The sequence below is a fragment of the Furipterus horrens genome, unplaced genomic scaffold (genome assembly GCF_987537825.1).
Source record: "Furipterus horrens unplaced genomic scaffold, mFurHor1.1.pri manual_scaffold_21, whole genome shotgun sequence".
In the NCBI taxonomy this organism is placed as follows: Eukaryota; Metazoa; Chordata; class Mammalia; order Chiroptera; family Furipteridae; genus Furipterus; species Furipterus horrens.
The window spans coordinates 1,744,714-1,772,538 of NW_028327191.1; the positions used below are offsets into that span (position 1 = coordinate 1,744,714).

The 27,825-nt window shown below is 60.4% G+C and overlaps 2 protein-coding genes across 5 annotated transcripts in view; one reads left to right on the forward strand and one right to left on the reverse strand.

Annotated features, from left to right (window-relative positions):
• Positions 1-11,350: 11,350 nt before the first annotated feature.
• Positions 11,351-13,984, forward strand: ANKRD9 (ankyrin repeat domain 9). Of its 3 annotated transcripts, none has more exons than XM_090265607.1 (3): positions 11,351-11,553; positions 12,404-12,479; positions 12,915-13,984. In XM_090265607.1, the coding sequence occupies exon 3, from the start codon at positions 12,933-12,935 to the stop codon at positions 13,887-13,889; it is 957 nt and encodes a 318-aa protein (XP_090121733.1). In that variant the 5' UTR covers positions 11,351-11,553; positions 12,404-12,479; positions 12,915-12,932; the 3' UTR covers positions 13,890-13,984. The 3 variants fall into 3 exon arrangements, with proteins under 3 accessions (XP_090121733.1, XP_090121732.1, XP_090121735.1); XM_090265606.1 differs by having other exon boundaries at positions 12,404-12,473; XM_090265609.1 differs by lacking the exon at positions 11,351-11,553 and adding an exon at positions 11,836-11,986 and having other exon boundaries at positions 12,404-12,473.
• Positions 13,985-20,291: 6,307 nt separating this feature from the next.
• TECPR2 (tectonin beta-propeller repeat containing 2) overlaps positions 20,292-27,825 on the reverse strand; it is a 63,445-nt gene continuing 55,911 nt past the window's right edge. The window contains exons 18-20 of one of the 2 annotated variants that reach the window (XM_090265572.1): positions 21,225-21,366; positions 20,813-20,962; positions 20,292-20,549 (exon numbers count right to left, since the gene is read on the reverse strand). In XM_090265572.1, coding sequence (XP_090121698.1) covers positions 20,398-20,549; positions 20,813-20,962; positions 21,225-21,366 — 444 coding nt within the window. In that variant the 3' untranslated portion in view covers positions 20,292-20,397. Of the gene's footprint in view, positions 20,550-20,812; positions 20,963-21,224; positions 21,367-21,546; positions 21,602-27,825 lie in introns of those variants that run through there. The other variant, XM_090265571.1, reaches the window with a different exon arrangement.

Genomic DNA, 27,825 nt, shown 5'->3' on the forward strand with positions numbered 1-27,825 from the left:
ACCAAGGTTGCAGGCTCTGTCCCCAGTGCGGGCACATACAAGGAGCAACCAATGATGCATCAGTAAGTGGAACAACAAATTGAGGTCTCTCTCTCTGAAATCAATAAATAGAAAAAAAAAAAAATTAAAAGAAGGGAACAGAGTTCCCAGCCTCTTTGGCCAAGTTCTTCCTCTTTTGGGAAACTTCCTTGGTTATTACGGCCCCTGAAGGTCTCCTGTCCAGTCTTCATTCCTTTCCCACACTGGGCAGCTGGAACTGGTCCCCAATGAGCGGTGCTTCCTGGCGGTCACGCGCTTCTGAGGTCTCATTCCACACTGACTCTGGATTTGGCTAGGTCACTTGTTCCGGCCTATAAAAGACTGGTGAGTGTGGTGAACGTGGAGGTTGGATACGTTCTTGCATATGGGGCCCCACGGAACCTGGCTGCCATGCTGGGAGGAAGCCCACGTCAGCCATGTGGAGAGGCCACATACCTGGGGAGACAGCCCACGCTGGCCACCAGCTCCCCGCTGACAGCCAACACCAACTGCAACCATGTGGGTGAAGCCACACTTGTCCCTCCAGCCAACTGGAGCTCGTAGGTGATCTCAGCAGGGAGCAGCGACTGTCCCAGCTGCTCCGGCCCCTTCAGGCGGAACCGCCCAGTCAGTCCAGAGAATAGGCCTCTGCTGGGGGTCGTCAGCAGCAGCGGGCAGCTGACACACTGTGGAAGTCTCATCTGCCCCTCAGGTTTCCTTGGTGTACCTGCGGCCACCCACCCACCTCCCCTTCCTGTCCATCACTTTGAAGGTGGGCAGTTTGCCCAATCCCTCTCCTCCTTGGGGCAACGGGCCCCTCCCCAGCCTGTATGTCTGCTCACCCGTCCAGTGCTCCCTCCAGTGAGTATCAGGGGTGCTTAGCACTTTGGTGGCACATGGCAGGACCCTCGCGGCACCTCCAGGGCCTCAGCTCCTGTTTGGACAGGGTGGGTGGAGTGAAGGAAGGCTCCCCAGGGAGCCCTGATACCGGCCCCCCCATCCAGACTGCACTGGGTCCTCAGTGGGCACCCCAAGGCGCGTCCTGGTGGACGGGGTCCCTGCAGTGGCAGCAGAGGTCAGGCTTGGGACCCAGTGACACTAAGGGGTGGGGTGGCAGCGGGTCACAAATCGAGCCTCGGTTCCCGTCCCGCCACTTCCCAGCTCCTCAGACCGCTTTGGTCTCGGTGTCTGCACCTGTTGAACGGACCAGTATGTTGACCCCTGGGCCTGGCCGGCACTTGGGAGGCTCAGACACGTGCCCCTGGGGAGGTGCGCCGAGGCGGCTGGCAGAGCAGGCTCGGCAGGGTGGATGGCATTCCAGGCGGGGCGGTGCGGAGGGACTGTGCAGAGGGCCGGGCCACCGGGCCTGCGGGCCGTGGGAGGGCCGAGGAGGGGCTGGGGGCCTGCCTCTGTCTCCCGATGCGGGCAGGGACCGGAGAGGGAAGCCGGTGCGAGCAGCCCCGTGGGAGGCCAGTGGCTGCGGGTCTTGGGTGGGCCAGGCTGCGGCTATTTCACGGGTGAGGAGTGGGGATGGGGCAGAGTGGAAAGGGGGCTGCAGAGGCCCCCTGGGGAGTGGTGAGCGAGGGCAGAGACGCCAGCCCCCGGACCGCGGGTACTCAGACGCGCCCTGCGCGCGACGACCAGGCCCCGCACCCTCGCGGGGCCGCGTGACCGACTGCGGGCTGTGCTATCGCGCGCGGCCGCCAGGCGGCGGTGTCGGCCCGCGCTGGGCACTGCGGTCCGTTGGAGCGGGACTGACCTCCTGCGCCTGTGGGGAAACTGAGGCCAGGCCCGCACTGGCTCTGGCCAGGGCCTCGCCCCTCCTCCCCGGGTCACGCGGCGGCGTCCGACAAAGGGACTGCCCCCTCCAAGCCCGGGACCCGACGGATCCCATGAACTGTCCCCACCCATCCCCACACCTGCTCTGGCCCCTTGCCGAGTAATACGCCTCCCTGAACCCGTGTCCCCGTGTGTCACCTGAAAGTGCCTGCGGGGACACAAGCGTCCAGGCCGCGAGGCTCCGGGGTCCTGGGAAGGGGGAGCGTCCCTGCGCGGCCGCTACTGTCCTCCTTCCACGAGGTCCCCAGGCGGCCGCGCTGGCTTCCACTCAGAGCCGGGTCTGTGTCCCGCTGAGGACCCCGCCCCCACCCCCGTGTCCCGGACTCCCAGCGGCGGGGCTCTGCCACCGCCAGGACCATTCCTGTACTTCCAGCGCCCTGCCCTCGGGACACCCGGTCGTCAGCACCTGCCCCCGCTCCCCAGGCTGACCAGGCCTGCCAGGCGCCTTCCCCTCCTGCTCCCCTACCCGCCCAGCCTAATTAACTCCTCCACTTAGTCACCAGCTTTTATGGGGCACCTACTATCCTCCCCCAGTGACAGGTAGGCCCCACCTGGTGGGCTGACCCAGGAGAAACCCTCGGAAGGACAGGACACTGTGCTAGGGGCTGGGTGAGCTCCTTTGGCCAGGTGACCGTGGAAATGAGGCCACGCAGACTTTGGGGACTAGTGGTCAGGCAGAGGGGACGGCATGGGCAAGGACCCAGAGGCCCTGAGGACCAAGGTCGAGGTTCCCAGGGGAAAGTGAAGGGTCGGGTCTGAAGGCGAAGCAGGGGTTTTAGTCTGGGGTGGGCAGCCCCAGGGCTCTGAGCACAGGAGGGGCTTAGCCAGCTGGGCTTCGACTGGACCCCTCAGGCTGCAGGAGGCCTGAGATTACAGGCACCAGGACCTGGGAGGCAGGATGGAGCAGTGAGGACAGGTGGGGTCAGGGTGTTTGGACACAGAGCCTTTGGGACTTGACCGAGGATTTGAGGGGTGCAGTGACTCCTCCTCTCAGGGAGCCTCCTCCTCCAGGAAGCCTACCCTGCCCACTCACCTCTGATCCTCAGAACAGGTTCCAGTGGGCTACTTGTTGAATAAATTGATGAGTGAAGCTGCTTGGAAGTGGTGGCTGACCACCTGACCCCCATGCTCAGGGATGGAGGTGCCTCCATCTTGAGTGGCAGACTTCTAGGGGAGGAACCCCAGCTGTCAGTGTGTACAAAGAGGTCTGAAACCTTAGTGGGGTTAGGAACTCATGGAACCAAAGCCCTCCCTTCTCGGGATGGGGTGAGGTTTATAGGTTCCACCTCTGCCGGCAAAGCCGTCTCTTCTCTGAGCCCGTTTCCCTCCCTGAAGAGTTGACGGTCTGACCTGCCTCACTGGGCAAGTCAGGGAAGGGCCGTGAGACAGCACTTTGCCAACGGGACTTGCCTCTTTAAAAACTGATCTTTGCCCTGGCTGGTGCGGCTCAGTGGATTGGGTGCCGGCCTGTGAACCAAAGGTCACAGGTTCAAGTCCCAGTCAGGGCACAGGCCTGGGGTGCGGGCCAGGTCCTCAGTTGGGGGGTGTGCGAGAGGCAACCACACGTGGATGTTTCTCTCCCTCTCTTTCTCCCTCCCTTCCCCACTCTCTGAAAAAATAAATCTTTTTTAAAAACTTACCTTAATTACACAAATAGTATTTGAATTTGTGCCCTGTGTGAATAAGTCAAACCACTAGAAGGGGCAGAGTAAACTCAGAGGGTCCCTTCTTCCTCTTTACTGACTGTCCCCAGCGGGTACTGCTGGCAACAGGTTAGTGCATGGCTTCCAGTATTTTTTATTTAAAAAAAAAAAGATTTTATTTACTTTTAGAGAAGGCGTAAGGGAGGGAGAGAGGGAGAGAAACATCAACATGTGGTTGTTCCGTGTGTCACCAACTGGGGACCTGGCCCGCAACCCAGGCCTGTGCCCTGACTGGGAATCGAACCAGCAACCCTTTGGTTTGCAGGCTGGAGCACAATGCACTGAGCCACACCAGCCAGGGAAGCTTCCAGTATTTTTAAAACAATATGTATGCTTTTTCTATTAAGATTTTTCATGATGAAATATTTAAAAATTAATCCTAGCAGCCCAGGCATTGAGGCTAGCTCTGTGTCAGGCACAGCCGTGTCTCTGAGGACCCCTGGGACGTCTCTCTGGGGCAGGTGCCATTCTTCCCTGCAGTGGACAGAGGGGGAAGCTCCAGCTCTTTGTCCCTGACTGTGGCTGCATGATGCCTGGCATGTGGGAGTCATGCGGCTGCCATGCAATTTACCTGGTAAACCAGGGCCTATTGAGTGTGAAGGGGACGCCATTATAATTCTGCTGAGATGACAGGGATTGTCCCAGGTAGATACTCTATGAGACAGCCCAAGTCCTCAGGCACAACTGGGTCCAGGGACCCTGCAAGGACCCAGAGGAGCCATGGACGTGGTCTCACGGACACGGGGGGAGTGCAGTCCCTGGGGTCCATGCTTACACAGAACCCCCTCTGCAAGCCCAGCTGCAGAGCAGGGCCGGGGCTGTGGGACAAGAACTGCAGCTGGTCAGGACACGTCAGTCTGATTTCTGACATTCCTCTTGGGTTTCCATTAGAGAAAACACGGCATGGCCCTGCCTCCTTAGGAGTCGCCTGCATTCTCTCCAAAGTATTTTTTGTTTTTTAAAATATTTTATTTATTTATTTTTAGAGAGAGAGGAAGGAAGGGAGAAAGAGAGGAAAGCATCAATGTGTGATTGGTTGCCTCTCACACGCCCCCAAGTAGGGACCTGGCCAGCAACCCAGGCCTGCGCCCTGACTGGGAATTGAACTGGTGACAATTCAGTTCACTGAGCCACACCAGCCAGGGCTCTCCAAAGGTTTAACTATGAAATGGTAATGAAATATAAACTCAAAGCAGAATTCGTTTATAAAACTTTTAAAAATTAGGCAAACGAGGACTTCCGGCCAAGATGGAGGCATAGGTAGACGCGCTACATCTCCCTATAACTACCGCGAAACTGGAGACAACCAGAAGTTCCACAAAATCGAGGTGCATGGAAGTCCAACAAGCAAACACATAAAGAAGAAATACCCAGACAGGTTGGAGGGGTGGAGCTGGGGCTGAGAGGATGCGGTGTGGTGGTGGCAGCGGTGGCGACAGCAGCTCTGGCAATGGCAGGCCAGCGGAAAACAAAGTCACACATTAAAAAAAAATTGGGAGGGGACTTCCGGCCAAGATGGAGGTGTAGACAGACACGCTGCATCTCCCTCCACAGCTAAGAAGGAATACAACTATCTCAAAACTAGAGACAACCAGAAGTTCCAGAAAATCGAGCTGCATGGAAATCCAACAAAGATGTAAAGGAGAAATACTCATCCAGACAGACCCCCCCCACAAACACATACAGCGCCACAACGTGGTGAAACGGGCCACCCTGTACTGACGAATCCCTAAGGCTCCGCGCCTTACACATAACAGGAGCGACAGCTCTGCCTAAGACACAGAGGTAGACAAACATAGGAGCCTGTTAAGATGAGGAGACAGAGAAGTACAGCGATCCCTCACTTATTGCGGGGATTATGTTCTTGACCCCTCCGCGATAGGTTAAAATCTGCGAAGTAGGAACCTTACATTTCTTTTAGTATTTACATATATTTTAAGGCTTTATAAACCCTTCCCACACTCTTATAAACCGTTCCCAGTCCCTTATTAACCTTTCCCACGCTTTTATAAACACTACTTATGTTCTTAAACATATTCTACACTCTTAAACCTACGTAACTTTAACAACATACGCATACAGTACTGCAAAATCCACGATATAGCGAAAAACCTGCGATAAATAAATACAATATTTTTTAAAATCCCGTGATACAGTGAGGCTGCGATAAGTGAACCACGATACAGAGAGGGATACTGCATGGCTCAAAAGAGGGAATGGATCAAGGTTCCAGTGGGAGAACTGAGTGACCAGGAGATAGCCAACCTAACAGATGCAGAGTTCAAAACAGTGGTGATAGTGATGCTCAGAGTTGACAGACATGCTTGAGTATAGCAAACGCATATGAGAAGAAGTAAAGGCTATGCTAAGTGAAATCAAGAAAAATGTATATGAAACTAATGGTGAAGGGAAGGAAGCCAAGGTTCAAATCAACTATTTGGAACATAAGGAAGAAATAAACAGTCTACCAGTACAGAATGAGGAAACAAGAATTGAAAAAAAAAAAAATGAGGAGAGGCTTAGGAACCTCTGGGACGACTTTAAACATGCCAACATCTGAATCACAGGGGTGCCAGGAGGAGAAGAGGAAGAGCAAGAAACTGAAAACTTACTTGAACATATAATGAAGAAAAACGTCCCTAATTTGGCAAAGGAAATAGACATACAAGTCCAGGAAGCACAGAGAATCCCAAACAAGTTGGACCCAAAGAGGACCACACCAAGACACGTCATAATTAAAATGCCAAAGGTTCAAGATAAAGAGAGAATCTTAAAAAGCAGCAAGAGAGCTGAGAAAGGCAGACCCTCATTGCCTTGGACTATGAGGCCCGGAGGTGGTGGTCATGGAGGAGGAGGCTCCTGGTCTCTCAGCGGAGAGGAACGGCAGGAATCCATCTTGGATCCCCAACCCCACAGAAAACGCCGCAGTGTGGTGAGAAGGGTCGCCCGGTTATGACCAGTGCACAGGGCTCCGCCCCCTATAGTGTAGGAGGTGTGACAGCCCTGCCCAGGAAGCAAAGGTAAACTCAAATGGTCAGGATGGCACAGATCATGATAGAGATCCCGGGGATGCAGCTGACCAGGCAGCAAATATCTAACCTAACGAAGCAGCAGACAGGAAATCTTTCTGAGGCTCAGTTCAGAGCTTTGGTTACAAAAATGCTTACAGACCTGACAGCAGATCTTAAACAAGACGGGGAAGGAATGAAGACTAGTCCTGCTGAAATGAACAAAAACACATACGAAACTAGTGGTGAGGGAAAGAAAACCAGGGATCAAATCAACAAATCGGAACATAGGGAAGGAACAAACAGTCAACCAGTGCAGGAAGAGGAAACAAAAAGTGAGGAAAACGAGGAGAGGCTCAGACACCTATGGGACAGCTATAAGCCGGCCAATGTCCAAATCATGGGGTTGCCAGAAGGTGAAGAACTAGAAATTGAAAAATTATGTGAAAAAACAATGAAGCAGAACTTCCCTAACTTAGGGAAGGAAGTAAACTGACAGGTCCAGGAAGCACAGAGACTTCCAAAAAAACTGGACCCAGAGAGAACCACACCAAGACACATTATAATCAAAATGTCGAAAATTAAGCATAAAGAGAGAATCTTAAAAGCAGCAAGAGAGAAGAGAATTACATACAAAGGGGTCCCAAAAAGACTATCAGCTGATTTCTCAAAAGAAACTTTGCAGGCAAGAAGGGACTGGCAAGAAGTATTCAATGTGATGAAAAGCAAGGACCTGCAACCAGGACTACTCTACCCAGCAAATCTATCATTTAGGATGGAAGGGCAGAGAAAGTGCTTCCCAGAGAAGGTAAAGCTAAAGGAGTTCATCATCACCAAGCCATTATTATATGAAATGTTAAAGGGACTTACTTAGGAAAAAGAAGATCAAAACTATGAACATTAAAATAACAAACTCACAACTATCAACTACTGGATCTAAAAAAAAAACAGCCCTGGCTGGTGTGGTTCAGTGGATTGAGTGCTAGTCTGCAAACCAAAGGGTCACAGGTTCGATGTTCAGTCAGGGAACATTCCTGGTTGCAGGCCAGGTCCCCAGTTGGAGAAGAGAAACACATTGATGTTTCTCTTTCTCTTTCTCTCCCTCCCTTCTCCTCTCTCTAAAATTAAATAAATAAAATATTTAAAAAACTAAAAAACAAAAACAAACTAAGCAAACAACCAGAATAGGAACAGAATCACAGGTATGGGGATCATCTGGAGGGTTATCAGCTGGGAGGGGGGAGGGGGAGAAATGGGGAAATGGTGCAGGGACTAAGAAGCGTAATCGGTTGGTACACAATAGACAGGGGGTATTTAAGAATAATACAGGAAAGGGTGAAGCCAAAGAACTTATATGCATGACCCATGGACATGACTAAGGGGGGTGGGATTGCTGGGGGAAGGGGGTACTGGGCAGAGGGGAGCAAAGGGGGAAAAATGGGGACAACTGTAATAGCATAATCAATAAAATATTCTTAAAAAAAAGAAAATGAAGCCATCACAATAGATTTTACAGACTCACCTCCCTCTGGGCCGCCCTCTGCATCCATGCCCGACCATCCTCTGTCCCCCACCAAGAACTGTTCATGTCCCCGGCTCCCCAACAGGTGTGGTGGGGCCCATCCCTGCTGGCTTCCTTAAGGTCACCGATCCAGCAAGTCTTTCCTGCATCATCAGCATTTTGGTCCATCAGTGGGCCACATGCATGAGCACACGCAGCACACTGCACACAGACACACACAGACACATTCACATGAGTGCACATGCAGCATGCTGCAGATACATATACGCATGTGCACACCAGTGCACACACAGCATGGATACAGATACACATGTGCACATGAGTGCACATGCAGTACTCTGCACACACAGACATATGAGAATGCCCACAGGAAGGGCAGATGCCCAGGGACCTGCACATACATGTGCGTGTGATGCACAAACTGCATGTGCCACGTGCACGTGTGTTCCATTCCTGCACTCTGTAACCTTCTTACCCTCCAACTACCCAGAAAGCTTTCTTCCGTCCCCCACTCTTTCCTGAACCCTTCCCAAGGAGGCTTCCAGGGCATTCCATGGCCTTTTGTAAAGGGCCCTGCGACTGACAAGCAGTCAAATTCTCTTGACCCACTGGGGGCCCTTGTCCCAGCTGACCACTCCCTGCTCCGTGGGACACCGTGGCTCCTGGGAGCCCGTTGCCTTTGACTTCCCAGCCCTCCCCTTCCCAACCCTTAGTGCTCCGGACCCAGTTCAGCCTCAGCCTTTGCTCTTCGCTTCTCTGTCTCTCGGTGTCCTGTTTTCAATGCCCTCTTCCCACGTGACCCCCAGACGTTCCTCACCAGTCCCGGCTTCTCCCCCAGCTTGGCTGACGGGCAACTTCACAAATGCGCCTCCCCTTGCTCCTCCCCGTCCTTCCAGGTGCTTAGCCTAACCCGAGAGGCATTCTGGACTGTTCTCTCCCCCTGACACGCACCCCAGCTGAGAAGCATTAACCCAGAATTCAGGGGCTTCTCTCCAGCGCCCTCGCCCCCGTACCTCGCAGGGAAAGCCTGTGCCAGCCCACGCGGCTCCGGGAACCTCACAGCGACCTGCAGGACCCCACCCCCTTCCTTCCCTCCGACTCTCTGACCTCGCGACCATGGCTCCCTACCTGAGCACACACAGGTGTGTGTCCTGGTGGGACAAGCTCTCCCAGGAGAGGGGAGTGTGTCTTGGGTCAGGTCCCAGTGGCAGCATAACAGGGTCAAAGGTCAAACCCACACGCAGAATGCTGGGCCTGGGCAGGGCGGTTCTCCCCCAGGGTCTCCTTAGTCTCCCCGGGGATTGGGCCCTCCTCCCAGCTCTGCCCACTCCCCCTGCCCCAGCAGCTCTTCACCCCCACCCTGCCTCCCTGAGGGAACCTGCTCACCCTACCCTGCTCCCTCAGCCCCGCCCACCTGGGCACAGACGCCACCACAAACCCCAAGGCAGTGTGGGCAGGGGTGTGCACAGCAGCCTGGGGGCCTCACACTTGCCGGGCACAGGGGACAGCTCCCGCCGGCGGAAGGCTTCCGCAGAGACCACACGTGACGCAGAGCGGCATGGACCCGAGGACGAGTCTGCAAGGGACCGAGGGAGGAAGAACAAGCTGCCGGGAACGAGGGCTGCCTGCTGCCACGCTGGAGAGTGCGACAGCGTGAGTGGCCGCCATGGGAAAGACCCAGGGCAGGACCGGCACAAGGACCCTGAGTTCTTAAACTGGATCGTGGGCTCCCAGGCATTCTTTTTCTGAGCACGAAATAACTCACTGACACCCACACTCCCTCTGCCGCCATGTCCTCAGGGCAGTCCCAAGCTCCTCGCCCTGTGCGATCTGCTCCGCCTGACCTTTGCTGCCTGCCCGCCACTCCCAGCCCTTTGCTCCAGCGGTGCCCCGGCCAAGAAGCCCTTCCCCTCCCCACCTGGTCTCCAGCGATGTCCACGGCAACCTTCTGAGCAGCAGAGAAAGGGGTCAGATTGGACCTTTAGAAAGAGGCTTTTGGGAACCCCAGCGAGGAGGGCAACTGGAAGAGGGAGGAGGAGAAGGAGGCCATCAAGGGCTGGAGAGAGACCTGTCCCCGGGTCAGCTGCACAGCCAGGCACCTACCACGGGTGCCCTTTCCCCTCATTCCACCGGCGGCCATTCCACCCCTTGAGGAAGAGCGTGGAGCCAAGGGCGCAGGCCCGTTCGGCCTGGAGACACAGGGTGTTCACCGGAGTCGCCACCTCCCTAGGATATGTCCCAGGGCCTCGGGGCTCCCAGAGGCCACATGTCAACCCCAGGACCTCCGTTCATCACACTCAGACGTCCAGAGCAGGACAGCTGCCAGGAACTGCAGGGGAACTGAAGCCTAGAGAGGGGAGGACACTGAAGCGCACGTGACGCGGAAGTGGGGCTCGGGCTGCCAGCTAAGTGCTCCCCGCAGCGCCCCCCCACCCCTCCGGCCTGCGACCCGGTTTCTGTGCATCTGAAGGCAAGGGCCGGGCCTGCGAGGCCACGCTGCGCTGAGGGTCTCAGCACACCTCCGGTCTGCGTGTGCGGCGCCCACCCCTCGGGTCCTTTGTGGGACCCTGGGGCCCGTTACACCACAAAGGTCTGCTCCACGCTTGGAGGCCACCTCCCTGAGCCCCGATTTCCTGGCAGGTGAACTGGGGGTCATAATCCCCAGCACCCATGCGACAGGCGAAAACGAAGTGAAGTCAGGCTTGCTGAGCAGAGACTGGCACGCGGGGCGCCCATAAATCGCCGCCTGCGTCCATTCATCCGTTCCCGGGAGCTGGGGTCCTGTGCTCCCACCCGGGTCGGGGCCCTCAGGGGTCACAGCTCCTGCATTTTGACCTCTCCGTGTACAGACGGCCTTCCCCAAGGTCACAGACGGCCAGTGCAAAGGGCACCTGCAATACGACTCGTGGGGCGAGGTCCCGGTCGTAGGGCCCGGGCGTCCGTGCGCCCGCCCAGGCTCTCGCCGAGCGGCGGCGCGGCAGGGGGGGACTAACTAGACGCGCTCCGGAGCCTCTCCTCGCCGCTCAACCGGTTTCCGGGAGCCCCGCCCCACCACCCCCTCCCCGCCCCGCCCCCCAGCGCGCCCTCAAGTTTCTCCGAACTTTTCCGCGGGTCCCCCTGGGCGCCCCGCCCCTGCCGGTGACGTAACAATGGTGCAGCGCGGCGGCCAATGGGCGACGGCGGGGGCCGGCGGCGCGGGCCAATGGCGGCGGAGGACGGGCCCGCGGTCCTGCCCGGCTGGGGCCGCACTGCGCCGCCCGCCGCCGGCGCCCGCACCGCCGCCCAGCGATCCGCTCGGGGCGGCTCGGAGCGCGGCTGCGGTGGGCGCGGACGGCGGCGGCTCCTTTCTGTCCGTCCGTCCGTCCTGGGCCCTTCGCCTTCGTCCGCACCCGCGCAGGACAGCGCACGCTTCGCCCCGCAGCGCGGGCGGGGGCGCCGGACTCGAGGCCCCACCGCCCCCACGGTGAGTCCCCTCCGCTGGCTCGTAGCTCCCGCCGCGAGCGCGCTCCCCTGGCCGCCGCCCCCATCACGCCCCCCGGGCAGACGCGCCCGCAGGTGCAGCCCTCGCTGCCGGCCCGCAGAGCCCCTGGCCTCACCCTCGGCGACCCGGGGCCCCCCGTGCCGCCCGGAGGGGGTCGGGAGGAGCTGACGGGCGGCCCGGGACGCGCCGCCCGGGACGCGCCGCCCAGCCCCCGCCCCCTCCCAGTCGCCGAGCCGCGGCCGTGACTCAGTGCCCGGTGACGTGCGGCGGCCCAACTTTACGTAACCTGCTCGGCGCCCCACGGTGCCCACACCGGCTGCACCCGGGGCGCAGAGGCCCAGGCGCGGGGGTTCTGTAGTCAGAGCACCCCCGAAGGGCGCTGCGACGGCAGCCCGCCCCCACCGTGCGCACCCCGGTAACTCAGCCTCTCTGTGCCCGAGGGCTTAGCCGGGGAAGGGCGCAGAGGCCAGAGGCCGGGGGCTCAGAGGGCGAGGCCTGGGCTGGGCGCCCCCACGTGTGCACTGGGCCCCGAGTGCGAGGCCGGAGATCTGGGGTGCGGGCCCGGCCGACTGATCCCGGGCACGCGTGTCCCTTGTGGAGCGTGGGGTGACCGACCTGCTTCCCCCCATGGCCGGGAAGGCCAGGGCGGTGAGGGGCGGCGCACGCCCGTCTCTGCTGCCTTCGCTCTCCGGCCCCTCCCGGCAGCCACGGGCGTGTGGACATCACGCAGACATCGTGTCGGGGGTGGGGTGGGGGGAAGGCTCGCGTCCCGCCGGCCCCCAGACGCTTCCTGCCGGGGCGCTCAGCCTGCACGCCCCCCGCTTTCTTCCAGATGCAGACGCTGAGGCGCAGAGAAGGCTAGGCCCCATCTGCAGAACTCGGTGACCGCGGCGCAGGACCAGGTCGGCGTGAGTCGGGGGTGACTCCAGGGGTCCCCAGGAGGACGGGGTCAAGCTCAGGCAGGGCTGGGACGGAGTCTTGTCCTGCAGGAGGGGTTGGGCTCAGCTTGGGATATGGGGGCCATTTTCCTACACCCCCCCTTGCCCTGCGTGGGGTTGGCTGGGCCTGGCCCAGGTGGGAGGGCACAGGGACGGGGGCCCTGCGCTGGACGGGGCAGCATCACGGACGGGCCTGTCCCCCGCGGGTTCGGGGCGGGAGGTCCGGAGCAGCTGGACCAGCGGTCGGGGAGGCCGCCCCGGGTCTGGGAGAGAAGGGCCTGGAGGGGCCTGGCCGAGGCCGCGGACCGTGGGGCCCTGAGAACGGTGACCAGGACTCGCCTCCCAGGCCCTGCGGTGCGGTCGGGGCCCGGACACCTCACCGCGGTCCCCCCCGCCCGCCCGTAGGTGGTGGCCCCGGAGCCCATGCCGGCCAGCATGCCGTGGGAGGCGCAGCGGCCCGGGGGCGGTGCGGCCGGAGGCCCGGAGGGCAGCAGCACGGCGCGCTCGCGGGCGCAGAAGCAGTGCCGGAAGTCCTCGTTCGCCTTCTACCAGGCGGTGCGCGACCTGCTCCCGGTGTGGCTGCTGGAGGACATGCGCGCCAGCGAGGCTTTCCACTGGGACGAGCGCGGGCGCGCCACCGCCTACTCGCCGTCCGAGGCGCTGCTCTACGCGCTCGTGCACGACCACCAGGCCTACGCGCACTACCTGCTGGCCACGTTCCCGCGGCGCGCGCTCGCCACGCCCAGCGCCGGCTTCCGCTGCTGCGCCGCGCCGGGGCCGCACGTGGCGCTGGCCGTGCGCTACAACCGCGTGGCCATCCTGCGCCGCATCCTGCGCGCTGTGCGGGACTTTCCGGCCGAGGAGCGCGCTCGCCTGCTTGACCGACACGGCTGCAGCCGCGTGGAGGGTGGCGGCACGTCGCTGCATGTGGCCTGCGAACTGGGGCGCCCGGAGTGCCTCTTCCTGCTGCTTGGCCACGGCGCCTCGCCTGCTCTGTGCGATGACAGTGGCCTCACGCCGCTCGAGCTGGTGCTGCGCCAGCTGGATCTCGACTCGGGGGCCATGGCTGTCCCAGGGGCTCCCGCTCCCGGGGAGCCACGCCAGCGCCGCCTGCTGCTGCTTGACTTGCTGGTGCTGTACATGCCCGCGGGCGCCGGTGGCCCGACGCGCTGCGAGCTGCTGGGCGACCGGCCGCGCTGGCAGCAGCTGCTGGGCGAGGACAAGTTCCAGTGGCTGGCGGGCCTGGCGCCACCCTCGCTCTTCGTGCGCGCCATGCAGGTGCTGGTCACCTCCATCTCGCCCCGCCGTTTCCCGGAGGCCCTGGACGAGCTGCCGCTGCCGCCCTTCCTGCAGCCGCTGGACCTCACGGGCAAGGGCTAGCCCTTGGGGCCCCCTGGGCACTGGATTTTTGTAGAACACTATTTTTCAGAGCGTTGTACCTCGCACTTTACATATATTGATCTCTGTGCATTAGACTCTCTTCTTCATCTGTTGCACGCGTGGGAGGCGGGGACAGGGTGGTCAGGGGGGCTCCAGGTGCAGGCTCTCTGGGTCTGGCTGGGCTCCGTGCCCCGCCGCACTGCGCAGAGCAGGGCTGAGGGATCATGTGGCCCCCGAGAGCCGGGCCTTGACCTCCATTCACTGCCCAGCTGGAGTGAGGACCAGTCTTCCACCTTGATCAAGAGTCTCCTGGAAGTGACAAATGGCTGAGCAGAAGAAGCTGGGCAGGCGCAGGACTGACAGCCTGTGCGAAGGCATGGAGGCCCACTGAGGCGGTCAGCGTGCAAGGCCTTGTAACGGCTGTGCCCCTAGGCCGGTGGGGGACAGGAAGGCTGCTGTTCTGGCCCTGGTCTCTCCAACTCCGCACTGGCACCTACTCTTCCTTGGGTGTTACTATGACTCCCCTCACCAAAGCTGGCCTGGCCGTGTCCCTGTCAACCTCTTTTGCTGAACCCCGAGATTGAGCAGGTAGCTAGCCAGGGGGCTCTTGGCCCCAGCTCCACCCATTCCTCAGGTGGGGTTAGATGTGCCTTAGGCCTGCCCTCAGTACACCCTGGCCCAGCCCCCAGGGGGTGTTAGGTGGTGCCCGTGGGTGCTGGGTGGCTGTGTCACTCCATGGGAAGCACTCTTGCCCAGCCAGTAGAGCTGGTTTCTGCAGGAAGGTTCTGAAGAAGGAGACTTGCTGGCAGATAGATCATGGCCCTTTAGGATAAAGAGACAGGCTAGAAAGCAGGATCCATACCCTCACGAGCCTTGGGGCCAAGGAGAGCAGCCAGGCTGCACTGCCCAGGCGTTGTTCTGGGCCATGAAATCCAACCCGTGACTGCATGGGCTGGAAGGCCACAATGTCCTGCCAGGAGCAAGTAGCTAAAGGTCTGTGTGGCGAAGGGTGAGCAGCCTGGCTGGGGGTATGTGCTGCCCACCCTGCCCCCAGTGTCCCCGAGGGGAGCACACTTGAGTGCCAAAGAGGCTTTGGGTGGTGGTCCATAGGCAGAAGGGTCTTGCCTTTGGGGCCTGGTTCTGGCCTGCACCTGCTACCCATTCTCGGGGTGACGTGGGACAAACCCCTATCTGGTCATTTTGTGTCCCTATGTTTTTAAAGGGTTTCGAACCATCTCCAAGTCCCCTGCTTGCCCTAAAATGGATGTGACCCCAGTTCCTGGGAAGCATGGGGTGGTGGGTGCACAGTCCAGTGGCTGATCCTAGATTCCAGGTGGGAGTGAGAGCTCCTCTTCTGCTGTGTGTCCTGGGTCAGTTAAATAGCTTCTCTGAACCTTGACACTTGGGGCAAGCAGATACTCACATTCACATCTCTCCCAGCTCAAAACTCACATCAAGAGCCTCTGGCCTTCTAGGAGGTCCCAGGTCCTCACAACCAGGGGTGCCACTGTGGGGGAGGTATATTTGCTTTGGAGGAGATGAAAAGTGCCCAGAGCCTCAGGTCACAGTGGCTCTGGGGTGGTGCGGGGGAACCCTTGGAGCCCTGATGCCTGGCACCTGGTGGAGTACCTGGGCCCCCAGCTCTGTCCTGTGAGGTCAGCCCAGGGCCCAGGGCTAGGTCCCATTGCACTTCTCCAGATCTACAGCTTACCCTTTGGTGACAACATCTTTGAGCTCCCTGGGCTGGAACTGGGGTGATGCAGGGGTGGGGCGCTGCCCCCATTGTCAGGCAAGCAGGAGGTGGCACCTGGGCTGGTCCTGGCACGAGGAATTGCAGGCACCACAGAAGTGGGGAAGGTCAGGGCCCCAAGTGGGGAGGGTGGGGGCTGAGCAGGGGACGGCACTGTCACTCACTGGGCAGCATGGGGGCCATCTGAGGACCCCTTGGAGGGCGGGAGCCCAGGCACCAGCCTCTGATGCAGTCACTGGGTGGTTGGGACAGTGTCGGGGAGGTGAAGGGAGTATGTACTGCTCAGAGCTGTAAGCAGGGCTGAGGGAGATGTTACAGGCCAGTGTCACAGCACTGTGACAGCCAAGCAGGGCCTGGTCCCTGGCGTGTCTCCCACTGAGTCTCACTGCGGACTGACGCATGGTTTGGTAAGAGGAAGGTGCAGGGTGGATAGGGTTATCTGGTGGCCGCTGCTGGCCTGGGGAGGGCTTATCAGACTCCTGGGCACTGCAGCCCCACGAAGGGTGTCAAGCATGGTGGCACCACGCCATCACATCACCCTGGTGATGGGCACAGAGGACAGGATGCTGGAGTCAGCCAGGCCCAGCCCAGCAGGCCCTTGGCAGACACCAGTTCAGATCTTGGCTGCTGGCAAGCGGTCTTGATGGCTTCTCAAAGGCAACTGCCCGGCCCACAACAGGCCCCCTTTGCTCTGTGAAGTGCGCTGGTTCGTTTGCTGTGAAATCCAACCCGTGACCGCATGGACTGGAAGGCCACAGTGTCCTGCCAGGAGCAAGGAGCTAAAGGTCTGCATGGTGAAGAGTGAGCAGCCTGGCTGTCAAAGGAAAGCCTGACTGTGGCTAATGCTGGCCACCCCCATGCCCACCCAGGGGCCCGTGAGCCCCAGCCAGAACCTGTACCCTAGACGCCTGTCGGTACTGTGACCTTGTACGCAGAGCTCAAAAGGGACACCACAGGACATCGCATGCCGTAGGGGAGTCCCGGGTGGGGGCACATGGCCAGGAGGGCTGGGGAGCAAGGCCCGACTGCCCCCGCTTTGGCCCTGCTGAGGACCCTGCGCCCAGCCTCGCCAGGCCGCCTTTGCAAGCTAACCTTGTTCTGAGCTTACCTCGATTTTCCTGCCTTGACTGCCCTCTCATTTTCTCCATTGACTCCCCAATCCTGTATTGAGTGCAGATTCCTAAGTTACCCCAAGGCGTCCTCAGAACAAGGATGCCTCCTGGAAGTCAGGAGGAGGAAAGGCGTAGCCAGAAGGCTGCACAGCGTTTGGGCATTCTGAAATGGCCCAAACGGGCATTCAGGCGCGAGTGGCCCGCAGTGCAACTGACATGTAATAGATGCACGCTGGGTGGCTGGAGGGGTTATGACAGGTGTCTACACAAGGGGATCCACCAGCCCATCAGCACAGAGGTGGGGATTTCCACCTCAGGTGGTTTTAAAGGAGAATTCCAGCTTATAGCCTCAGCGCCCCGAGCAGAACCCTCAGACCGTGCAGAGGTCTGGGCAGGTGCGGCAGCGCCCGGGCCGGGAGCACTGACCGTCCTGCTCCTCCCCCGCTGTGCGGCTCCCAAACAAAGGGACTGCCTGCCTGTCCCACCGCCCAGACGCTCCCTTCTAGCATTTGGTGTATTTTCTTCCCGGTCTTTTCTATGTGCAAATATATAATACATATATTTTTCCTCTGCATGTTTTTTCCATACATGACATTAGATCACTACACAACTCGGTATTTTAAATTTGTGGTAGTGTAAGAATTGCCCTATATTGTAAAACATGCTATGAACATGATTTCTAAGAAGTCATGGGTGATTATTTTGTGATATCTGACAAAGCTAGTGTTGCTACCATAAAGTTAGGGCTAAGCTTTTAAAATGTGAATTTTATTTTTGGAATAAATAATACATCTACATGGCTTCAAATTCAAAAGCTACAAGAAGGTACGAACTCCAGGCAGCCGGTGTGACCAGATGCCTGTGTGGGGAACTCGTTTCCTTGCGCCCCCTGTGCCCTCAGGATTATGAAACACCAAACCTGCCCAGGCAGGGGGACAGTGAGGACAGCAGGTGCCTCGGTATCATCCCCTTGCCCGTCTCCTCCCACTCACGCGATCGCCGCCCGAACCACATCGTTGCTACACCTGATAAATTCCACCTTCGTGCCCATGGTCTAGTCCCGGGACAGACCGCCCAGAGCACAAGGCGGCGGGTACTGCTCCGTGAGGGGATGCACCCAGCGTGGGTCTCAGTGTCTCAAAATGAGGAACAAGTCTGTTCCAGCATCTTCCCGACTCAGGGTTTGTCCTCGAGGACAGGTGTCCAGGGGCGGAGTGCGTGGATGCAAAGTTTTCGAGGCCACTGCTGGACTGCCAGGAGCTCCCCCAGGAGGGTGCCAATGGGGGCTCCCCCACCGCTGCCCTGGCTCCTCCCTGCCTCTGAGGCTCCTCTCCTCCCGGCGTGACTAGCGCTTATGGGGCACGTGCAACACCAAGTCCCGTTTGTTACAGTTACTTCCCCCTTTAGTGTTCCTGTTTTTTCAAGAGTTTATTTTCAGAGAAGGGGAAGAGGGGAGGAGGAAGAGGAAGAGAAACATGCAACTGGTTGCCTCTCACACGCCCCTACCTGGGGTACCAGCCTGCAGCCCAGGCCTGTGCCCTGACTGGGAATCGAACCGGTGACCTTCTGGTTCACAGGCCAGTGCTGAATGCACTGAGCCACACCAGCCAGGGTGTCCACTTTTAGTTTTGTGTGGTTTTTAATTTGCAGCATTTTTACACTTTGAACAATCAAACCTATTCTCCTCTGTGGCTTTTCCCAGCACTTTCAGTTCAGAAAGCCCTTGTCATCCAGAAATCAGGTACCGCCTCCCCCCTAGTTTTAAGGTTTTTAAATCTATTTAATGTTTACCTTGTGCAAATAACGCAGCCGTGGGCATGGGCTCCCTGTGGGCCCACCGCCCAGGCCGGCCTGTCGTCACCCCTCCCCCCTGACAGCGAGGGCAGCCATAGCACACGTGGGAGCGCAGTGCCGGGCTCCAGTCCCGGGTTCCCTAGGTCACTGTGAGCAGGCTCCTGGACCTCCCTGGGTCTCCTCGGGGCAAAGGGCATGACCCCTGGCCAGTGAGGTCGCAGGGCTGTGTGCATGGGAGTCTAGGAGCATGCCCTGCCTCACCAAGGGGGAGTCTGTAGGACCAACGCTATTTTCCAAATTCCTCCCTGCCTGCCCTCAACAGGAAAGTCCCCACTGGGGATCCTGACAGATTGAGTTAAACCCAAGCTTTCACTGGGAAGGACTGCTGTCTCTGCCCAGGGCATTCACTCCTCCCTCAGGAATGCTGAGCATCCTTCCTTGATTCAGGTTTTCTTGGATTGCTTCTGGAAAGCTTGGCCATTTCTTTAAAAAAAAAATTTTTTTTTAAACTGACTTTGAGAGAGAGAGAGAGAAACATGGGTTTGTTGTTCCACACATTGATGCATCGTAAGTTGATTCTTGTTTGTGCCTTGACCAGGGGGCCAGACACCCTCGCTTGGGAGAGGACAGGCCGGGAGGGGTTGGCCCTGGGCCGGAGGCAGGCCGCAGAGAGCAGCGAGGCTGTCCTGCGCAGCCGCGTCCCGGAGCGGGAGGTGGGCTCAGGACGGGTGAGCGCTGGGCTGCCGCGGCCGACCGCTCAGACCCCAGCAAGGTGACTGGGCCCTGCAGGCTGAGCCCAGGGACGGGGTCTGCGTGGCTGCAGCAGGCACGGCTTCAACCTTCTGGGGCGGTGGTCAGCCCGAGTGCCCGCCGCTGCTGCCGGGCTGCCGCTGGGAGCCTGCGGCAGGTCCCGTGACTGCCCCACACGTGCAGGACACGCGGTGATGCCCACCCTCGGAAGCGGCGAGGAGAGCACAGGCTCCGGATAAGCCGCGGGAAGGGACAAGGGCCTCCCACGAGTTTCAGAAAATACATTTCTCTTCTAAACTTGGAACGTTTCACTTCCCATGAGGTATCTTATGCAGGTTTGTGTACAATAGAGAAAAAGGCAATAATTAGTGAAGCATCCTCTCAGGGTGCCTCTGGTCTCACATGTCACTCGAAGGATGTGTCTCAGTCAGCTGCCATGGCCACGCTGCCCACGTGGGCTTCCTGCACTGCCCCTGCATGTCCAGGGCCGCCTGTCCACTGGCCATCAGCGCTGGGCTGAAGGGCGTCCTCTGGCGGCGCGTGTGCCCTGGTCTGGGCGGGTGGGGGTCCCCGTTGCGGCTCAGCCCAGCACCCACCGCTCCGCCACGGCCTGCGGTTCCCCTGGGGGTGTCTGGCATGGAACGTGTGCTGGAACCTGTATCCCTCAGGGGCTGGTGGGCCATCGCGGGGACAGTCAGTGGCTGGAGAGCACTGGCTTTCGGTGACTGATGTAGCCACCTTTGCCGGCTCCCTGACCAGCTCTGACTCATCCTGCTCACGGGCTGCTCCCCACGTAGTCCCACAGTGGCACCAGGCGTGGTCAGTGACGAGAACGAGGTGTGCGTGCCTGGCGGCAGCCCCTGCCCCACCCAGAGGCGCTGCTGCTCCAGCGCAGCTGTGAGCACACAGCTGAGGCCATGGGTTCTGGAATGAGATGGAAACAAACACAGACGAGAGCAAGGGCGGGGCGGCCAGACGTGCCCGCCCAGAGCTGAGAGGCGGGACTGAGCGCGAGCTATTCAGAAACCGCCGGTCCGCTGCCTGTCTGCTTCCTCCCTCCTTGGCGGCGCTCCCACCGCCACGCCCGCCGCCACCGGCGCCATCAGATGACCTCCCACTCGTCCTCCAGGTCCTCGGGGTGGGTGCCGGTGGACTGGCCGCTCGGGGCCCCGCGCGCGTGGCTGAACGTCCTCGTCAGCCGTTGCAGGAGGCAGCCGGGGGGGCCCACGGCCCACAGCTCATCTGATGAGGTCACTGCAGGGACAAGAGCCAGCCACGTTCTTGTCAGTCACCCAGCCCAGGGGTGGGGTGGGCACAGAGGGAGCCAGGAGCTGGTCCACCCTGATCTGTGTCTCAGCTCTAAAGTGGGCAGTTCAGGACCCTGCCCCCTTCCTCAGGGGCGACCCAGAGGTGGGCTCCTGCAGGGAGACCGAGGCCAGTGGGAGCTGCCTGTGTCGGCCCCGCTGGGACCCCGAGAACCTCTGGAGACCCGCACGGCCCAGAGCCCCAGCACCTGCCTGCAAGGCACGTCACGCTCCCAGGGACCTTCTTCCAGTAGTCTCCGGCGGGGTTCTTGTCTGTGACACCGTAGCGCCGGGCGAGGTCGCCGTTGGGGCAGCGGGCCCACACTGTCCGGGTGCTGAGCGCCAGCTGGCAGGCTTGCAACCCTTTGGGCAAAGAGGGCCTCTGTCAGACCCGAGACCCCAGCTGCAGTGGGACAGGCCCCCCCCTTCCCAAGAGCCTGCACCGCACTCTCCCGACTCTCAGCCGTCAACCAGAGCCCCACGCCAGGCTGGGCCTGGAGCGGACCCAGGGCAAGGGCCCCGTCTGCAGGGCCAGCACAGCCGCCGAGAGTCCGTGGTGGCTCGGCCTGGCAGACAAGGGCCCCCACGCCCCGTGTGGGACAGGCCACGCGCCCCCCGTCTCTACCTGGCACGTGCTCCCAGGCGGTCCCCACCGGCATCTCCTCGGTGATCCCCACGCGGACGTGCACGTTGCACCTGCTGTCAAGCGCCCACAGCATCTGGTCGTCGGGGCTGCAGTGGACGCTGACCAAGCTGAGCCCTGCGGGCTAGAGGCGGGAAGGGAGGGTGGGGGTGGGTCAGTTTCGGGCAGAGCAAGGTCCAGAGGCGAGAAGAACTGAGGTCAGCGAGGCTGGTCGGGAGGAACCCGCAGATTACCGCTCACTCGCTGCCAGCTACCCGTCCCCTGCCCGCCCGCCACCCACGCACCCTCCAGCGGATATCTGAGCCCCCACGTGAGCCGGAAGCTAGCAATCAATCTCCTCGGCTCCTGGGTTTGAAAGTCTGCCGCAAGACAGGCCCTTGATCAAACAGTGACACAAAGCAGTGGCTGGCGCCACAGGCAGGAGCTACAAAGGAGGACGAGGCGCCGAGGGCACGTCCCCGGGGCCTCGGACTGAGCTCAGGGAAGCTGCCTTGGATTTGACAATGACACCGGGGCCACAGGATGGAGAGGAACGGCCAGGAGGGGCTTGGGGAGAGTGGTGGCCAAGCAGGGCGCACAGCGGCCCTTGCTGTGCCAGGGGCAGCTCCTCAGGAGGCTGGGAGGGTCTGCGGGCCCCAGGCAGCGAGGTGGCCGGTGCTCAGAGGTCTAGGAGGGGCCCGAGGGCTGGGGCAGGAGCGCAGAGCAACGTGCAGAAGGCTTCCCGGCGGATCGAGGGCGGGCTTCGGGGAGAGAAGGGGGAGGCAATGCGGAAAGACCTGGGGTGCTAAGGCAGCAAAGGGCCCCACAAAAGCCACTGACCCCTGCCGCCTTCCTTGAGCTCCTGAACACGAGCCAAGAAATGAGACTTCACAAGGTCAAGTCCCAGTGGCCTTACTCCAGTGGCCGGGCAGGGCCACAGCGGGGCGAGCAGTCCACGGTCTGTGCAGGCCGCTCTGCACGAGCACCGGCCCTTCCCAAAGCAGGGAGCTCACTCTCGCTGAACCAAAGTCTCTCCAGAGGAAGATGGGTCTAACAACGGTTCTTGAGTCTTGGAGTCCCGGGACTCGCGTGGGGGCCTGGGGCCAGCCCTTATGCACCGACTTTGGGTTGGGGCCCAGAAATGGCCCCAGTGGCTCTGATTCAGGTGGGCCGCCTTTTGAGCTCCACCTCTGAAGCAGCAGGCAGGGCGAGACCACACAGGGCGGCCCCCAGGCTCCAGGGTGAACCCTCGGAAACCCCAGCGGGCCCTGAACCCCCACGGCACTGCAGGGGTCCTGAAGGACGAGCCGGTCCTGAGCAAATTTGGAAGACGCTTCCTGCTTTCAGAACTCCTCGGAAGCTCCGGTCATCCAATAGGGTGGCCCGGACCAAGAACTGACATTTAAGTCATGGAACAGGGCAGAGTCCGTACCCCCTGGAAGGGAAGCGATGGCGAGGGTGTGGGGACCAGGGGCCTCCCCTGTTGCTGATGTGAATGTGAAATGCACAGCCAGGTGGAAAAGAGCCTGAAGGTCCCCGAAAGGGGAAACAGAGGTACCACGTGAGCCGAAATGTGACACGTTTGGGGTTTCCTGGACAAGACGAGCTTCTCTCTGAGCTTCTGTCCAATTTCATGGTCAAGCCTATGCCCCAGCCACGCCCTGCTCGGAGCAGTGATACGGTAACTGCAGACCGGGAAGGTGGGGTGGGGCTCTGGCCAAGGCTGCTGCCCCTCTGGGGTGGAAGCTGCAGGCAGGGAGAGGCCAGCCACTCTGCACCCAGGGGTTTTCACTCGGGTCGTTCTGACCAGGCTGGATGAGGCAGGAAGCTCCCCGAGACCAGGACCGTGTCCCGCACGACATGTTCCCCGTGTCAGGCATGGGCATGTGGACTCAGCCCCTGGCTATGGGCCTCCTGACTGATGTTACCACAGCACCCCACCCTTCTTGGGCTGCAGGACCATTGCAGCGGGCACATGACTTCAGCCACAGTGGCCCTGCCTGCAGGGTCACCCCGGCCCTGTGGCTCTCCACCCTCCACAGTGGGTGCCACCCACTTGCTTGGCTAGGCCCCATGGCACCGGGCGTGGGCTCTGAGCAAACGGGGCTTCTCACCCCGCCTGGCCCAGCCTCCTGCAGGGCTGCTACCCACCTGCCAGCAAGAAGTGATAGCATTCAGGCTCACCTGGCTGGGCCCCCTCCAGCCTGCCCACACCTGACCATCGCCCAGGCAGACTCACAGGGAACCCGCCAGGCGCCTGGAGCTCTAAGCGAGGGGAGTCATAGCCCAGCTCATGTTCATGACGCTGGCCCAGGGGACCCCAAACAAGAACTAGGAGACAGGGAGCAGTACAGCTAGGTTCAGTCTCCAGAGAAAACGATGCCTCTTCCCAACAAAGCCTTTGGCGTTTGTTTCACAGGCTCACAAAACACCGTGAAGGGACCCACGAGCCCAACTAAGCCCGTCTCCCTCTCGCGTCCGGCGCACAGACGCACAGCATGGGTGCTGCGAGGCAAGGGGCCGCCGAGCTGAGCCTAGGCGCGAGGGCTCTGCGGGCTCAGACCAGAGTTCTCCACCTTCCCGCAGGCTGAGCCCTCGCCCTCGCCCAGAGGAACACACCCCCAGGCCGAGAGAAAACCAAAAACACTGCGATGTCGCAGCCAAGGTCAGGGGCACGCACTGGTTATTCGGCAGGGACCTCGTGTGAACCCAGATAAAGCGCAGCAGGAGCAGTTCAGAGACACGAGGTGGGTGAACCGAGATCCTGCAAACCCAGAGCGTGAATCACATTGGAAAGACCCTCCTGGACACAAACCGAAACCGGACAGAGGCCTTTCCTCCCCCGAGGCCGCCTCCCTCCCTCCGTTTTCATTCTTTTGGATCCGCACTGGCGATGCTGGTGAACTTCCCTTGCCCCCCAGGGCTGGTGGCTGCGTTGCCCACCCCGGTGCTGAGGGGTGCGGTTGGTTCATCCTTTGTCACACGGCCCCCACGGTGGCTGTCCCTTCTGACTTCTCTTTGGTCTTCTTAGTTCAGTGTTTTCTCTGTGGCAGATCCTCTTCCCGCTTCTGGTGCATTCAAATTTCAGTTAAATTTGAAAACCAGATTCTAATGTGAATAGGCCTGTTATTTAAAGTACCAATAGATTCTCAGGGTTGGGAGGCCTGGAACGTGGGCCAGATCCCCTCCCTCAGGCTGTGTGTCCCCAGCCAGAGGCGACCCAGATGGCCCCCCAGGCTGCCTCTGACTCTGGGGCGTGGGCCCATATCCTGGGGGCAGCACCGCTCCATGCGCCGAACACGCGTGGCTCCAGTACAGACTTCATCTGGAGAAGGAGCTCTGCTCAGTGTCTGCAGACGCAGGCCCGGCCGAGGGAGGCCCCAGCTGCTGGGGCCTGGGCAGCAGAGAAGCGCCCCGCGGCCCCCTCCTGGCCGCCGCCCCCTGCGCTGGCTCCAGCGACCGCCCAGGCCGCTGCGTCTGCTCTGAGGTGTGACTTCGGAGCCTCCGCTACTCGCCGAAGAGAAACGCTCAGGAGCAGGTTCCCGGGCAGCGGTCACAGCCATTCTTCCTGAGCGGAGGCCGGCGACGCTGACCGTGGCCACCCTTTCTGTCCGCCACGCAGACCCTGTCCCGGACACCAGGGGACAGTTATGCCTGTGGCCAGCGTGAGGGCTCCAGATGGGAGAGGTCCCTGTAGGTCACCGTTGCTCCTCCAGGACTGCGCGCAGAGCCCTCCCAGTGCTGGCTGTTTTTAGGGGACCCTGGGTGGCAGGGGCCTGCACCCTGATGGTCTTGACTGGAAGCACAGCCTTCCAGAGCAGCAGAAAAGGGCGAGGGAGACGTGCCCCAGCGAAGGGTGAGGGCGAGCCCCAAACAAGGCTGTTCAAGTGGAGCTATGGGGAAAAGGAGCATAGAAAACAGGAAGTGCCGAAAACCAACTTAAATTTCCTCAGAACGGGGCTGTTGCATCAGCAGCAGCAGACGCCACGGCGGGGGGCGGCTCCTCACCTGCGGGCAGCAGCTCCTGTCCCCTGGGCTGCAGGAGTGGGGACAGAGGGGTGCATGTGCCCTGCGGGTCTGTCCTGAAGCAAGGGGTGGGGAGGACCCCTGCGTGGCTCTCAGCCTTGGGTGCTGTGTCCCAGCCCCGTGAGCTCCGAGACACCCAGTGCCACCGGGAAACAATGACAGAGCGACACATGCCTCCTTTCACCCCGGATGCAACATGGCAGCAAAGGCGAAGAGTTAAAGCCAGTTCAAGTCTCACGAGACAGACTCAGAGGAGCACAGCGCTCAGCTTCGGAAGCTGGAGGACCCTGGGGGACCCTGGAGGACATGGGGCGAGGAAAGGCTGGAGGAGAACGCGGAGGCAGGAGCCGTGGACCAGCACGCCCCCCCCCCCCCCCCAGCACACAGACTGTGGCCAGGTCAGCATGGAGACCCGGGCCCACGCTCCGCCGGGCGCACGCGGGGCTTCCCGCAGGCTCTGTGCTGGTCACCACTCTGACGGCTGCGAATGCCCACGGGAGGGGGGAGCTGGACATGCTCGGGGACAAAAGACGCGACGATGGGAAACAGCAACAGGAGCTGCCACAGATTAAACCCTGACCACTGAACGGCCACTCGAGTTGAGGGCATCTACAAAGTGGGAGGAAGGAGTGAAGAGACAGAAAACAGGAAAGAAAAGACAAGAAAAGTGGAGGCCCGCTGAGGGGTCCACAGGACGAAGGCATGACCCCCAGGAGGAGCGCCCAGAGCGGCAGGAGGGCAGAGGCGGGAGGAAGCTGCTGACAGGGCGACAGGCCGAGGCGGCACGGCACAGAGGACGTGATGAGCCGCCCCAGACACAGCGCCGTGTTCTCAGACACTGGGGACAAGGAGACCCTACAGCGTCCGGCATCAGGGATCAGCGATCAGGACGGCTTCCGACTTCGTAAGAGCAGTGCCAGACACCAGGAGGGATCCCTCCAAGAGGCGGCCCTGGAGTGCCCAGGGCATGGAGCGGGAACTGAGAAAACTGGCCGGGAGCTGGGGCTGAACGTGTGGAACCACGTAGAGAAACTAGATGGAACGACGAGGCAGGATCCAGCCGGGGGAACAGGGCTGCGCGGACGAGAAGACGCAGTGCGGCTCACCCCCGGCCCAGCCGCGGGGAGCACGTGCCTGTCGCAGCCCTGCGGGCGCTGGGCAGCACCGGCCCAGGAGAAGAGCGGGGGCCGCAGAGGAGCTCTGCGTCCAGCGGGGGTCAACTGAGAACACCGAGAGCTGGAAAGATCCAGAAACAGCCCCCTGAGCAGTCACTCAGGGATCTGAAGCTCAAAGCAAGCGGTTCTCCAGTGAGGAAACGGGTGGGCCCCTGCGGCGCACCTCGTGGAGCGAGCCGTCGCCAACCACATCCTCACGCGCGTGCCTCTGATGGAAACAAGACGTGCGCTGTTTTTGGTCTGGCAGTTTCACTCAACAAAATCGTCCCATCGAATCCGGAAAATTCCCGCTGTTACTTCAAACTTTTTCCACGTCACCCGTTCCTCTTTTTCTACAGGACGTCAACCACGTTTCTATCAAGCCGTCCGTCCATCCACTTCTGGAGGCTCCTCAAAGTCAGCTGCAGAACGAGCCCAGATTCCCCTCGGGACTTCCACATGCACATTACGCACGCGAGCTCAGTGTGTGCTTCTTCCTGAGGTGGAGTCTACACAGCAAGTGTGCACACTGCAGGCCGTCCTGCATCCTGACCAGTCGTCAGCCCGGGAGGCAGCCTGTGTCCCTTGCTGGTCATTGCCCGGCCCAGGCAACCACGGGCCTCATGTCTGCCACCCGAGTCCTTTCATTGGACCTGACCCACTCCAGAATGTCACGTACGTGGAGTCATACAGGGTGACTATTTGTAGCTGTCTTCTTTCTCCGCGAGATGGCTACAGGAATCTCCTTTTTATCCTGTTAATCTGTTTTCGTTACAGAACTGGGGACAAGGGTCCCAGAGGTGTCTCCAGCCTTCACCGAGCCACCTGCAGTCTCCACACTCCCCAGCCTCCCCCCAACAGGGTCTGGTCCAGGGGGCTGCCTGCGTGGGACGAGGCTTCCAGCTTTCCTGCCACCCTGCTCTGGGCCCTGGCTTGACAGACGCACAAAACCTCTCTTTCCAGGAGCAGAGGTGTCCGGTGGAAGGGTTAGAACATGCCACTTGTTCCCCAGTTGGAGAAGTCCCAGTCCTACAGGCCGGGCCAGCACCGCTGTGCATCTAGTGGGACCCGGTGGCCCCTGGACACCAGTGCTGAGCGTGGTCTCCATGCTGACCCTCACTCAAGATCCTGGGAGAGAGGCTGGTGACGGCCATGGACTAGCTGGAGAACAGGCCTTCGCCTGCACTTGGTCAGTAAGACGGGGCCAACAAGGACAGTCCGAGAGCACAGCTCTGGAGTTCAGAGGTCGGCAGCCTGCCGCACCCCTGCCTGTGCACTGAGGCGCCCCATCCCCACGATGAGCGCGGTCATTACAGGGTGACCCACTGGCCACGGCCCTCCAGAGGCACCCCTGCCCCCGCCCTCGACATCCCAGCTCCTGTGTGGCTCCCGGGGATGTGCAGTGAGGCCCGGCCCCATCCCGG

Excerpts from the sequence above, each read along its gene's own strand:
- ANKRD9 (XM_090265607.1), top strand. The coding sequence starts at position 12,933 with ATGCCGGCCAGCATGCCGTGGGAGGCGCAGCGGCCCGGGGGCGGTGCG.